At 32.3% G+C, this 15248-nt stretch overlaps 1 protein-coding gene across 2 annotated transcripts; it reads right to left on the bottom strand.

Annotated features, from left to right (window-relative positions):
• Window positions 1–7639: 7639 nt before the first annotated feature.
• Window positions 7640–13921, bottom strand: LOC109791053 (transcription factor JUNGBRUNNEN 1). 2 transcript variants are annotated; one of them, XM_083068431.1, is made up of 3 exons: window positions 13483–13921; window positions 12625–12914; window positions 7640–8322 (listed from the first exon to the last, which is right to left on the bottom strand). In XM_083068431.1, exons 1-3 carry the CDS (start codon window positions 13673–13675, stop codon window positions 7891–7893), a joined length of 915 nt encoding a protein of 304 aa, XP_082924557.1. In that variant the 5' UTR covers window positions 13676–13921; the 3' UTR covers window positions 7640–7890. The 2 variants fall into 2 exon arrangements, with proteins under 2 accessions (XP_082924557.1, XP_020205893.1); XM_020350304.3 differs by having other exon boundaries at window positions 12625–12917; window positions 13483–13913.
• Between the last annotated feature and the right edge of the window lie 1327 nt (window positions 13922–15248).

Here is a 15248-nt window from a genome sequence, read left to right as displayed (position 1 = left end):
AGTGTTGCCCCTTCCATGTGAGTATTGTGATGCCTCTCCAGGCATTGATCTTGTGGTAGAAATATATTTCTAAACTTTATTTTCTTAGCTTTGGCTTTTTCATGATTAAAGCTTGCCTTTTTTGCTATATATATATTTTTTTAATGCTTCGGCTTTTTCAACATTTACGAAGCTTGCCTTTTTCTCATATTTTTTTTTGCTCTTGCTTTTTATTGATGAGTATTATTTGGAAAGCCATTGGCTTTGGTTAGAAAGTCATTCCTGGTCTTGGCGTTCTCTTATATCATCCTTCATTCAGTTGAGGAGTAAGGCACAATGGCCTCTTCATGCTTATAGACTTGCTTGTTTGGTCGATTCTATTCTATTCCACTATTGATATGTCTTTGCTTAGTGGGCACATAGAATCACTTGGGGTTGTCGTTTGCCACTGCTTGGCTCATGGTTGGCTATTTAGCTTGTGCTTCATCCTGATGACTCCTGACTCATAGGAAGTAGAATGCATGGATGCATGGATGCAATGAAAATGCAAGACAGGAATGATTTTTATTATTTGTTCATTTTTTTGTAACGCCCTTCCATATGCCCCTACCTCATATGCATGCGATGCAGTTTATGCTCATGTGTTTGTTCCTAAAGATGCAATTCATTTTTTTTATGTCAGGAAATTAACCTGTACGTATTAAGGTTAATGTTGACGATTCCTTTTTATTCGTGCCGTTCGTGATTGTTGTCGGGATATGTTCTTTTGAACTCAAGGTTTCAATGGCTCCTAAATTATCAATGTGTAGTCAAATGTCTCTAAACTCCGTTAAGGGACATCTTAGTCTTCCCTCTATGAGTATTCACTGTGCATTTTTCGTGTATCCTTTCGGTACCATTTTAATGCCATAAGGGTCAAGAGAAAAGAAGAAAAGGGATGTTTGCATTTTTTCAAAAGGTTGTTAGAAGGGATTTTTTTTTTCAAAAGTAGTTTTTAGAAGAATGGCTGGCCAAGGTGGGCTTTAGTGTTTATGGCTATTAAACAAAGCATATTTGCTACAAAGAAGCTATCATTGTGTTCAGCCTTTTTGGAAAGTGAGGCGATGACTCGGGGTCGTACTCTAATTGGATGATTCCTCTGAGTCGCCTTTCGGTTTTCAACTCAGGTTGTTGCTTTAACGTCCTAATTTTTGTCTAGGTCACTTGAGATGTGTTCCCTAGCGGACATTTTTCTTTTGATCTTTTCTTTTGCCTAGGTTACCCATTTTTACTTGTGGATTGCCTAGCAGATCTTGCCCTAACTTTTGCGCAGCCCCCTTAGTGGGTTTCCTGCCGAGCCTTCATTTTTTTTTTTGCAGCACTCATGAGGTATGAGATGTCTTTTTTTTATCAAACCCTAGTCATGTTTGAATTTCTGATTGTTCCTTTGTTATCCTTTCCATGCTATTATTGAGTAACATCTTTGTTGCAAATACATTTTGTTTATTAAGGGTTGATGGATGAGGCCTATAGTGGATATTTAGAGGGAGAAGAGAAACGAAAGAGTGTTATGGCATTTAAAACAATACTTTCAATTTACACGTGCCCCTTCAACAAAGCTCGAAGGCCCGGGCATGCCCCGAGTTCGTGATTCATACACAGAGAGATAGACGAAGGTTGCCCCCTAGAAAGTCATGGATGATTTGATAATTTCAAAAAAACCATTCCACTTGCTTGGACGTGGTGTTTCGAACTAGTAGTGAAATCTTTATGAATTCTTTCTTTCGAAGGGAATACTCGAACCACCTTTCGATTTCAACTCAGATAGACATTTTTATATATCCCTAACTTTTGCATAGGACGTATCCTATCGGGATTTTGATTCTTTTTTCTTTACCCTAATTTTTGCATAGGACGCCCTTTACGGGTTTTCATCCTATGGGATTTTTGTCGCACAATGTCTTTACTCCTCAATAGGATTTTGTCTTGTAATTCCCTAGAAGTAAGAATTCGTCCATTCTTGATCATTCCTCCAATCCCGGCAATTGTCATTTCGTCATGGGAAACTCTTGCTATTTGAATCGTCGATTTGGGCGTGTGATGCCCCCAATTACTGATAAATGTTTCTCGATTTGATGTGTTAGGTTCGCATTTGATTACAGTAATTTCCATTATCCGGCTTAACACGCACAAGTTATATTTCCCTTTTTATTCTTATTTATTATTTACAAGGAAGGCGTGTTATCTATATGAAACGTAAAATAGGATGCAAAGACATATGAGAAATTCGACAGATATCATTCTCATTGATTTTTGTTTAGAGAACATTCTTTGCATACTATTATATGTGCCTTCCATTTCTAACGAATGTATGCTAATATACTATCTTAGGAGATGCATGATATTTATTTTCTGTCTAAATTTTATCATGTTTTTTGCTAAAGGAAATGATGCATGATTTTTGCTATATATTTATCTTTTTTTTTTTTGAAATAAACTATCCTATATGATGCTTTGAAGTTTGAGTATATAGAAGGGAGTTAAAATTTTATCATATTTTTTTATTAATATTTATTTTTTTATAATTCTTATCCATTTGAAATAAATAAACACAAACAAATGCAACACACATATGCTCAAACAAATGTACACCCGCGAACAATCACGTTTAAATCCTTGGTCTGTGGTCCCTGCAAGAAAAGTGCATTGTATAGGATAGTTCTAATCTCACTGGTGTTAAGGCCCCCAAGGTGCCCCCATTATAGGGACTCAGTATCTCTGTCGCCGTCACCTGGCAAACTCTAAGGTCTGTCGCAGTATTTCGGGCTAGAGTAACCGGTTATCACCTTGAGTGTGATTTCCGACAAGGCTCGCAGGCTCCAAGGCCAAACTTGGGCTGGTCGTACGTCAACCACTCCCTATGTTTATTACCCTCATGCCCCCGGGTGTAGGGGGAACTGTTGTGTGCAAAGGATTGTGTACAATTTTTTATTTCAAACAAATGCTGAATTTAAACAGGAAAACAAATATTAAAGCCAAATAAATAAAGCAAACAAAGTAAAGGGGAAAAATATTTAAATTATTATTTTTATTTTATTAACTTCATCAATTGAATGGGTCTGACCCTCTTTAAACGTCCCCAGTGGAGTCGCCATCTGTCGCAACCCGAAAATTTCTGATCTTGCGACCTATGGTTTAGACATCCTTTTAAAAGTCTCATTAATTAAGGAATGCCCGGACACCAGACTAATCCTTAATTAACGGTTTTGAAAATAGGTTCATGGAGTCGCCACCAATATTTTACTCAAAATATTAGAAAAAGAAAAGGTTTTTTAAAGATCCAATAATGGCCTTGATAACCAGAATTGGGTTCGGGGGTCGGTTACGTGTAAGGAAGGTATTAAGCACCCTTACAACGTCCTCAATCGGTACCCTATGATGAAGTTAACGTAATAAGAATTAATAAATTAAATATTAAATCCCCTTTATTAATATTTATTTACATATTGAAAAATTAAATTATACGACTAACCCTAAAATATCTACATGATTGCGTTAATTTGTTATGACAAAAAAAATAAGAAGTAAAAGAAAGAGAAGAAGATTAAATGAAATACCTCGTAGCAAGCTTTGTTAGATCTTCAAATATGAAAAATATAGGTGCTTTGTGGCAACCTTTCACACTACAATGCCTCACAAAATCTCAAGAAATACAAGAGAGAGAAAAAGAGAGAAATTTCGAGCTCTAAGGAGCTTTGGACGAAATTTTTGGGGTCCGGAGAAATGAGCCACAACTGTCTATTTATAGACTTCGGGAACGGGGACCAGAACGGCCCGTTCCAAAATCGGAACGGCTGTTCTGGATATGGCCGTTGTGGGTTAATTTGGACCCTGGAACGACTCGTTCTGAAACCGGAACGGCCCGTTCCGGGAAACCAGAACGGCCCATTCTGATTTCAGAACGGCCCGTTCTGGGGTCCAAATTAAGCACACATGATTGGTCTGGAACGGACTTGGAACGGCCCGTTCCAGACCCGTTCCAAATAAGCTTTTACCCCTTTTTGGAGGAGTTTGGAACGGCCGGTTCCAATCTCGGAACAGCCCGTTCCAAATTAGGGTTTTTGGCCTTTTGGGAGCCTTGGAACGGCCCGTTCCAGGCCCATAAAAATATTTAATTTGTGCTTTTAGGCCCTCTGAAGTCCTGTCTTCTCGTTGGCATGCTTCGGGAGCTCCTTCCCTTCGTAACAGAGATCCATGTCCTTGTTTGTGTGCCCCCGGACGAAATTGGGTGTCTACAATAGCTTCATATATATAGCCTAGAGTTGGCTTTTTTTTTCACCATCAACAAGCCTAAGTACTTTTACAAGAGGCGCCATGACTTTAAGTATGTACATTACATTCCTCCGAAAAGAAGGCATTAAAACAGTTTTACATGCTTCTCTTCCTTTTGCTTCCTTTGATAACTTGTTTGATTTCCATTCATCTGAAACAAACATCTTTCTTAAATTTGGTTTTTCTTGGTGGATCCTTTCCAAAGAAAGAAAAAATGTTGCAAATTGAGTCACCGCATGCCTCACTAGCTCCCTTTTGTTTGTATAAAACCTTAACAAACTTAGGGTGCTTGAATGGCTATAAATGAAGGCAACAAGAGAAATTGCCGCTGAATTGTTTTTTTGATATTTGGAAGCTTCCCAATGTCCTCTAACATTAAATCTATGCAATGGGTTGCACATGGAATCCAAAAACTTTTCTTCCTTTTTGCCTCCAACATCTTGCCAGCAATAACATAATTACTCTCATTGTCCGTGATGACTTGGTCTACATCATTTTTCTCCTCAATATCCTCTACAATAGAGTCTAATAATCCAAATAGCTTCTGTTCGGTCTTCATAAAATTAGACCCATCAACAGATTTTACAAACATTGTCACTACAGAAGAGTTCACCAAAAAATTAATAATGCAGCTTTGCTTCTTGCCCGTCCAAGCATCTGACATGATGGAACATCCAAAACTAACCTAATGTTCCTTTTGACTCCATCAATTTTTCAGTATACTCCATCACTATTTGGAGAAGTTGAACTCTTATCTCATGATAAGATGAAGGTCACAAATGTAGTCCAAAAGACCCAATAGCTACAACCATGTCATGAAAGCTCTCCAATTTGATCATGTTAAAAGATGGTCCAACTTGATACCAAAACCGGGCTATATATTGGTGGACCCTTGCTGTAGCTTCCTTGTTACAACTCTCCCTTATACTTATTTGCTTCAATTTCTCCTTCTTATTTTTTGCGATTGCTATTTTCGGACATTTACAAAAAAGGTTAATAGGCCCCTTTTTTCATAGTAACCTTCTTCCTTTCATTGACCCCAAGTGTCTCAACTTCTAATTCTCTTAAATCTCCCTCCCATGTATAATCTTCACTACCAAGAGTCACATCTTCCATTAGTGTTTGGCATGACTCACTTTCTTTCATTTTCTCATTTTTTTCAAGTGCCCACAACTCATCTTTAACCTCTTGTGGAACACTTTGACAATGTGCAACATTTCCCTTCTTTCCCATTAGATGTTGCTTTGCTCTTGTAATTTCTCCTTTCATGATTTTTTTTACAATAATTGCAGGTAATTTCATTGGTGTCATTCTCTTTGGTAGGATGACAATGTTTCCATCCTATGTCTATTTTCTTAATAGAGTGTGAGGATGTTTGACTTTGGCTTGGAATAGGATTGCTAGACATTGTCCTAAAAATTAGAAAAAGACAATAATAATAGGAACTCAATGTTAGTTTAGAATTTAGAACAAAATAGGAATTTAAATTGATCCAATTGGTACAAGAATTAGGATTAAAATAATTGTTTCTACAGATACAACAATGAACTCATTAAGAAAGAACTCAAAGGAGTAGGAAAAAATAAAAGAAAAAGGGGGATTAAAACTGAAAGGAAAAAAAAAGGAGGATTAAAACTGAAAAAAAAAACTTGTTCAATTTTAAGTTTGACTATGGTCGCCAGAGTTGCTTGTCGGAGTGTTGGGCCACCACGGTTTAGGTCGTCGGCCTAAAAAGGGACCAAGGAACAGTGAACGAAGGTGATTAGGGGCGGTTTCGAATTTTGTAAGTGTTATTCACGCGTCATGGTTGCTCGTCGGAGTGTTGGACCATCGCAGTTCAGGTTGCCGGTCAGAAAGGTAACAAACGAGTGATGGGCGACAACGGAGGAACGTCACCGGAGACGGATTGAAGGTCACAAGAGTGCGTTTGGGTGGGTGGCTGTTGCATGTCTGTTCTCATTCTTGAACCCAAAATCCATTAAAGCGCTCAAATTGGGCTTGGGTCAAAGCCTAAAACTGGCCTCAAAAATCCTAAACCCATTACGTCTGCCATACCCTTCATAACGTAACGGGTCAAAATGACCATGGCGCCCCCATGGCAAAAATGGCGGCGGACGACACCACAAAATGCCATATCACGGATAGCAAATCACAAAGAGACCCAAAACTGCCCCATCATTCAGTTATAACACCGTTATAATGGTTTTTTTACAACATTGCTTTTGCGAGCACGCACGTGTCTGCACTTGACCCCACGGGTGCTGCGGTTTTCATCTAGGTCGTTCCCAACAAACACAAATTCATCTTCACCATTCACTACAATCGTGATTTGTGACTTCCCTAATTCCATCAACCAGTTGCTGCCATAGTAGGATATGGCCATTGTGAACCTTGAGGACAAGGTCCATTCTGGACCAGGCGGTAATGATAAGCCCAAAAGATACACTAAATCACCAGCTTGGATGAGAGATTATGTCTAATGGATAGGCTGGCCTAATTGTTTTTTTAAGAATAATTTCCAGCCCTTTATCTTGCAAGTGTGCATTAAAGAGGGATTTGCCATGCAAAAGGTGTACTTAGGAGAATTTACAATAGGAGAAATTTAAACCGAGAAATATTGGAATTGGAACATAATTTACAATAGGAGAATTTTAAACCTGAAAAAAATGACAATTATTTCTTAACAAATAGAAGGAAAACATGCACAACTACTTGTTAATGTAAGAAAGTTTACAATAGTCTTTAAAATCTTTTTGTCATGCCCTGTATATAAGTATTCAATAATTAATATATAATCGATGGTTTTTTTTCTTTTCAAAAATACTTAACTATGAATAATCATTGTTAATGGGGTAAAGTATAATTTTTAGTCAACTTTAGAATTCATTAAATTTTTTGGGTAATTATGTTATTAATATAAAATATTTATTAATTTTAATAATAACTAATTTCTATATCCATGAAGTTGGACGACTATCTTTAATGGGATAATCCCAAGTCCCAACCACAAAGTTTATTATCATCTTGACAAATGCTTCGTATCATTTTCTCAAATTTTTTTATTTGGGATACTCATGTTTTAAATTTTTTGTATACTTGTGTAGTCGTGTTCAATTATATATGTTTAAATTTCTGTAAAAAAAAAAAAACAAGATTATTTGTTTAAATTTGTAAGTGATGTCTGCCTACTTCATATATTGAAATTAATCTTTCACTCATCTTATGGGGAAAAATACTTGAAGAAAAAAAAAGAACCTGTGATGAATTATATATATCATCATGCCTAGCTATTTCAACGATATAATAGTTATTGAACCCATAAAATAAATAATATAATAGCCAAGTAAACTAAATTGATAAATCAAGGTAACGTATATATTTATTGACCCAATCAATGGGAAAAGGGATATAAACGACAAGATACAAGTCAATATTAGGTTTTACAACAAAACATAGTAAAACCAGTAAAGTTCTACACATAGGTGTTCATTCAAGAAATGAAAAAACTGAGAACAATGACAAGTGTAGCCTCTATATATGTTCATACATACATCATAATCATACATAACATATATATCTAAGAATGTTACTCAGTCCAACCTAAGAAAAGTAGGGTGGAACATATGCTTCTGTACAATCAAACACCGTGGATGGATCAATTGCAAACTGAACCACAGATCTTAGGTCATCCCAATTCTCATTTGCAAATGCATAGTCCTCAACATTCTGATTCCAAAAACTTGGGTATGGGTTTGGTGGGGCCTGATGATGATGGGGTATTGGGGCAAACTGGCCCAGAAACAAGTGCTTCTTTTCATCAACCTGTCCAATAACCGGTTTTCTTTCTATTTGTTGCATCCCTAGGGGGTCTCTGCAAATCAAATATGGCTTGCAATTTTCAGAATCTAGGGTGCATGTGTTGGAATTCACAGGGTTTGGTTTGGTGACAGGTGTTGTTGACTCTTTCAAATTTGGAGTGTACTTTTTGAAAGATGGGGTGCGTTTGAATATCCTGCACAGTGTCCACACCTCCTGAAGACACAAAAATGGCAATTAGTGTCTGTTTGAGAAAGATCTTAAAAGAAATTTAGATCATTTCAATAATTAAATAATTAGTTACATGTATAATTGATTATGATTATAATATGATTTATTTGGGTAATTTTATAAATAAAAAAAAACGAGTTTGTGATATTTAATTTTTTTTGGATACAACATAAAAAAAATGATCATAAATTTTAAATTTTCATATTCATAAAAGCAACTTTTTTTTTTGGAAAAACAAACTGTTTATAAATTTTAACTGTTATGCTAAACAACAATCTTATTTCGCAAACTTTTATTTTTCTAACAAAAAGGACTCAATCTGAGAAAACATTTTTTTTCCAAGCACACACAGACTTACACTTTAATTGTTGCTTGTACATATGGATTTGGGGGGGGGGGGGGGGGGGGTATACATATCCTACTTTGAAATTTTTGAGTGATCTTATAATACCAAAATTTTATGTATATTACTCTCATCTAAATATTTATAAATTTAATTTAATTTCCCATTAGTATAAAAAAATTATTGTTTTGACCAATCAGAAATCACAAAAAGTAGAGTATATTACATTGATACTCATTCAAAAACACAGCATTATGTTTCTTAAATAATGTAGAAGTTAGTGTAATTTCTAAAAGATGTGAATGTAATATATATTTTTTTAATAATGAATGAGATTAGTATAGAGATGAAAAAGGTAGAGTGTGTAATTTTAGCAAACTTTGAGGGAATTTAGTGTAATTTAAACTTAATAGGGGTTGCATGTGGTGTGCATATCATATGACAGTTACATTAAACCAAAATATCAGTATTCAACAGGGTTGACTTGGCATATCCTAAAGTTCATGCATGACATGGGACCAAAGCAGAAATAAAAGCAATTCATTAATTTCACGTTGTGAACCACAAGAGACTTTAAATTATAAGGGAAGCCATCTACCAGAAAAATTCTTCTATCTGTCTTATATGGATAAAGTAGACCTATTTCTTTTTTCTCTAGTATTTATTCCCTTGTGGTCATATTTTTTTTATTATTTTATTTTTGTTTTTTAATATATCAATAAAGATTAACATCACTGATATTTTTAGTAGAAGTCCATTTTAAACACACAAAATTCGAACTACAAACTTTATTTAAAAAGGTAAAGTCTAGTATTACTTAGATTATTAATATAGAGTATAAATAAAAAAATTTCCTTAAATAATATTTGATTCAAAAAAAAAGAAAAAAAAAAGAGGAGCTGTGGAAATGAAATAATTTATTATTTATTATACCTTTAAAATAGACTAATAAAATCATTAAATTGTGGATACTATAATTCAATTATTTTAAAAACTTCAATTCCCTCCGAATTGCTCAACATTAAAAGGGGAAAAAAGATATCTAAGAGGAATTTTAACCACCTCCTAATCCTAACATTTAAAACACACAAACTTTTTTTCAAATAACCCCTCCAACTACATATATTTTGTTAAACTTGTTTGACTTGTTTCTTGAACAGAAAGTATGATTCACACCTATTTACCTAACATTAAGATTTTGTTAAACATGCTTGACTTGTTTATTCTTGAACACAATGGCTACTAGGCTTTTTTTTTTTCTTTCTTTCTGGATAACCTAAAATTTAAAGTATTGTTTGATTTCAGTTTTAAGTTTTTCTTTTTCTTTAATGGAGAAAGAAAACCAAGTAAAACTTAAATAATTAAAAAGATAATGAAAATAGTCTAACAAATAAATTTTCTACTTTCTTTAAAACCTAATTGGAAGAATAGAGGATTTTTGTTTTAGAAAAATGAATCAGAAAACATCTTAGTTTAACTTAATTAACAAGTTAGATATATTGCAAATTGGGTCATAGACCTTCAACATCATCTAATTTATTTCTATCCTGACCTAAAATACTTTTACACAAGTTAATTAAATTTTGAATCTAATATCTTTGCTAACCTAATATTGTTCTATATAAAGCCTAACTTGACAGACAGTAAACTTTGATGAGGTCCGAATCAGGCTCAACTGGCTCGAGACATTTTTAACTGATAAAGTGATAACATTACATATGGAAAGATAAAAAAAAAAAAAAAAAAAGATGAAGTTAATATATATATATATATATATATATATATATATATATATATATATATATATATGACAAAACAATTGCATAGAAAAAGAGAAAAACATGTATTGATTGTGAAAAAAAAAAAAATATTAATAATCGATTAGTTCAACGCCCATCCGTCCAACCGAATTTTAAATAATTCAAAGTTGTCTTTTTTGTAATGCATGTAATTATGTTATTAAACCATAAGTGCTTTTTTTTTTCCCCCACACCATTAAACCACAACTGATTAAATATCGGGTTCTGAGTCAAATTAGATTTAATTCATCATCTTTTTTATTTTATTTTTTTATTATTATTGTACCAGTTAATAATAATAATAATAATAATAATAATAATAATAACTCGATCAATGGAAACCTATGTGTATCCATATTGTACGATTCCTATATAAATTTTAATTTTTGAAATTCCGAATTTTTTTATCAACAAAATAAAGAATTTTATTGTGGGAGTATAACTAGTATTCCAATCCATTGTACGATCATCATAAAATGAAATACCGTTGAAATTAAGAGTTTAATTTTACTTATCTATTAACACAAATTATTTTAACGATACTATATATTTAATTATGATTTATTACAATACGAAAATTTTACCTTTCAATTAATTGCGATTATAGTGAAATTAATGTAAACAATAATGATAATGAAGAAATATATCACACTATATATTATTATAGTTGAATATATAGACTTGTTTAATCAAGTATGATTGATGATTTTATATATTTTAACTTCGTTTACACGTTATCGTAATTTTCAGAATAAAAAAAATATAAACTTTCCTTTGACCATCCAGTGGAGGCCGGTCAATTGTATGCATGTATGTACACGACATGTATCCAATAATTTCTAAGAAAGACCAAAGTCAAAACTTCCAGTAAATAAAAAATTATATTGGTTATGATCATGCTATCTAATTAACTAGAATAATTAAAACACACAGTAGTAAGCTTTTAGTCAGCTAGATTCTTATCTTCGTCATGGTAATATTTATATTAATAAAAAAAATACTTGAATAAGCTTTTAGTGACTTGAATATGAAGAGATTTTTGACCAAGAATCTCAGCATTTTTTTTTATCATTTAAATATGCTCTCCCTATATTATTAGTCTTACATATGGTTCTAGATGGTATGTCTTTCCAATTTTTAATATAAAATATATAAAGTTAGTAAATTAAGAAATCGAGAAAAGTTAATTTAATATTATTTTATTTAAATCAAATTTTAACCATATCTTTTTATTAAAATAATTGATATACACCAAAGAGGTGTTTGGTAGAAGAATTTTTTTTTTCTTTCTTGAGAATTATAATTACTAAGAATAAGAAATGATTTAATCTATTTTGATTGATTATAAATAATTTTTTGAATGTTTATGAATGTTACTTGAGAATAAAAAATTTTATTGTATTAATTAAAAAATTTAAGGTAACATAATATTTTTATCATAGTAAAACAGTTCTTTTAACTTAGGAATGTTAGATTCATGCCTACACTATACAACCAATTTGGTGAAAAACTTGTATAAATTACATTCTCAAAAAACCTTGTTTCCCAAAAATATTATCTTTTAAATAATAAATTAAACTTAAAAAATTAACATTGTGAACTTCAAATTTCTAAAATAATAAAAATATTTCACTTATCAAATAATACTCCCTAACAATATAAAGGGATTTTCCACTATCGTTCGACTACAAACACATACATATCATTAGTTTATTATCTTATCTTAAAAGTCACATCATTAATAATTCATACTCAAAATGCATAAGACTAATTTTTTTTATTAAGTGTTTTAAGATTACTTTTTTGACATCTCACCTAATTAATATGTTTGTGTTAAAGAAATATATGTTAGGTACGTTGTTTTTTTTATAAATATTATTACTACAAAATATCCACCATCAAACTCAGTACTTAATCTACCTGGAAAAAAAAATCAAGTAATCATTTTTATAAGATCTCTCATTCAAACTATATTTTTTATGATTTATCAACAAGACCCAAAATCAAAACTTTAATTAAAAAGATTAAATCTAGTTTCACTTTAACCAACAACTTAGTATTCATTTAGACTATGAGTATGTTATCTAAAGAAAGAAGTATGAAAACACACATATATGGATATTATATATGAAGTAATTGACTTACAGCTTCTTGAAGGTCATTGGTATTGTTGGTGGATTTTGCATTGGGTGGAAGACGAAACTCATGCATCATCCAGTCAGTTTTGGTGCCTTTGCCAGCACTTCCACGATAGTAGACCAATGACTTCTTGAGACCAATGCATTCATGGGGTTCTTTCACACAATATATGTTCTTATCAATCCCTGTGGCTTTCCAGAACCCTGACCTAGTTACCCTGTTAGGCCTCACGCTGTTCCTGTACTTTCTCCCTCTTATGCAGAAAAAATACCACTCTTTGTCCCCCACAGAATTCACTTCTTCATCCATTAACATTAACATGAAAAAATACCAAACATCATCTCAGTATACTCTTTCCTTTCTATTATTCAAATAATGATTGGGATTAATTGGGTCCAAGGTTAGGAACATGCTTAGAAAAATTATATCTCAAATAATAAAAATTGCATTTTTTAAGTTTTCCAGATGTTCTTGCAAGAAAAAGTCAAGAAAATAATTCCTAAAAAAAAAACAAAATTTGAACCAATCAACATTTCATGAACTTTCATTCAACAACTTCAGTTTAATTATCTTCATCAAATAACACTCAAGTCGTTAAATTATACGACCGATTATCATATAAACAAACCCTTCATAAAAATTTAACTGCATAAGATAGCTAAAAACCTATATATATTCTTTCCAATTAGTATGTTTTATACAAGTTAGTAGTATTTTTGAGAGTTTTTACTGAAAAATGTTTTTATGTATTCGGAAAAGAAATTTTTTAAATTTTTTTTTTAATCTTGTATCGAAACAAACTATGTATATATATACAAATACTTAAGCACTTACAAGTGAAATTTAAGTGGAAGCAGATCTTACTTGGAAGATCCCATGGATCATATTTGTAGATATCAACCTGTTTGATGAGTTCAATTCGAAGAGGCTTCTTTTCCACCTTCCTCAGCAAATAAAACCCAACAAGCTCTTCATCTGTGGGGTGGAATCTAAAGCCAGGAAGCACAATTTCTTCATCTTTCTTGGTATCATCGGATGTAGATACCTTAGCATTCATATTTTCTTTTTCTTCTTATTTCTATTATTCGCAATATTTGTTTCCAACCTCGCCAAAGTACTTCTTGATGGGAAGATTCTAATGATGTGAAAATAATTCCCCCCTTCCCCACATATTTATATACATTTTCGAGATTTTTTTTTTTTCGTTTCTTTGTGTGTGTTGAATTTTGGGAAGTGGAGTCAAGTCAAAAATTTCGATTATGAGATGTTTATTTCATTATTTGTATCCGTAAAGAGAAAGAAGAAGGTCCCAATGCTGACAAGTTTAGGAACCACACTAAGACATTTCGAGATTTCTAGGGTGGGGGTGTGGGGTGATGCATATGCATGGGGTGGTCCTAACTACATATGTAACCATCAAGGGTTAATTAACCATTCATGGTGAAAAAGCCCATGACATGGGAACTTTTAAAACCTTGTGCGTTTTCATTGCCACAGCAATGTGAAAGTCAAGCAGAGGGGGGCACCATTTTGACTAATGGACATATGAATGGAATAAATACGTGTAAACAACACTCTCAATTGAGGGAAAAGTCAAAGAATATTTCAAAGACATCAATACTGTGGTGGAAAAGTTTCCTAGGCTTTTATCGCAAAAAATAAAATAATTTTTTTGAAGGCTTACTTTAATAATAATAAAAAAAGATTCATGCATTGTGATCGACCAGACTGCCTCTCTCATAAAGATGATGTTGTCATAATAAATTGTATAACCAATATTTTACTTGTGGTATTCATTATTCAATTTTGAGTAATGTTGTAGATTTTTTTTTTCCCATTTTGGGTCTTTAGCATCGCAGTTATGTGAGAATTCAATAATTATATTTTATCTGCTGAGGAGTTTAGTCGTAGTCTATGACACTTCTTTTATCAACAAACTTTTTCCGATTAGTTAAAGCATATTGAAAATTAGAAAAGTAGAAGTGAAATTTATTAAATAAAATATAAGACTCGTAATTATTATTATTATTATTATTTATAATTTTCAATCAATAAAATATCATTTTCAAAAAGTGTGTCAGTTATTATTAACATTTTTCATTTAATTTTGTATACATGGTTCTTTGAGTGTTTGAGTTATCCATTATTTCAATTTATAGCAATAATTTCCAGGAAAATCGTTTATCTTTTTTTTTTTAGAAAGGGCTGAGCATATTTGGCTTAGAGGAGCAAGAAAATATGGAATAAAAAAGGGCTCAACATATAAGAAAGGGCTCAACACTTGAAACTTTCTTAATCATGAAGAATTCAAAAATTCGCTTAATCAAATAAAAATGGCTAAGTAAATTGTCCACTTTTAAGACATCCTATTCTAATTTTTTGGACATATAAAAGGGAGTAAAGAAAGAAATAAGGCATCATCTAACTAGAGATAAAGAAAGAATAGAGGATTGAAGAAAAAAGTGATAAAGCTTCAAGACTATGGGATAGAAGATCTTGAGCTCATCTTTTCTTTCCATGTTGTCATTGTAAATAGAAGTTGCTCTCACCACTAAGAGTAGCTAAATTTCTTACTTGTTGGAGTTGAATGTAATCTATCAAACTTTTTTATATTCCTTTTGATTTATATA

Source organism: Cajanus cajan, chromosome 2, assembly GCF_000230855.2.
Source record: "Cajanus cajan strain Asha chromosome 2, NIPB_CcT2T_4, whole genome shotgun sequence".
Taxonomy (NCBI): domain Eukaryota; kingdom Viridiplantae; phylum Streptophyta; class Magnoliopsida; order Fabales; family Fabaceae; genus Cajanus; species Cajanus cajan.
The sequence above is the reverse complement of the archived record's forward strand: the minus strand, read 5'-3'. Positions and strand labels throughout refer to the sequence as shown.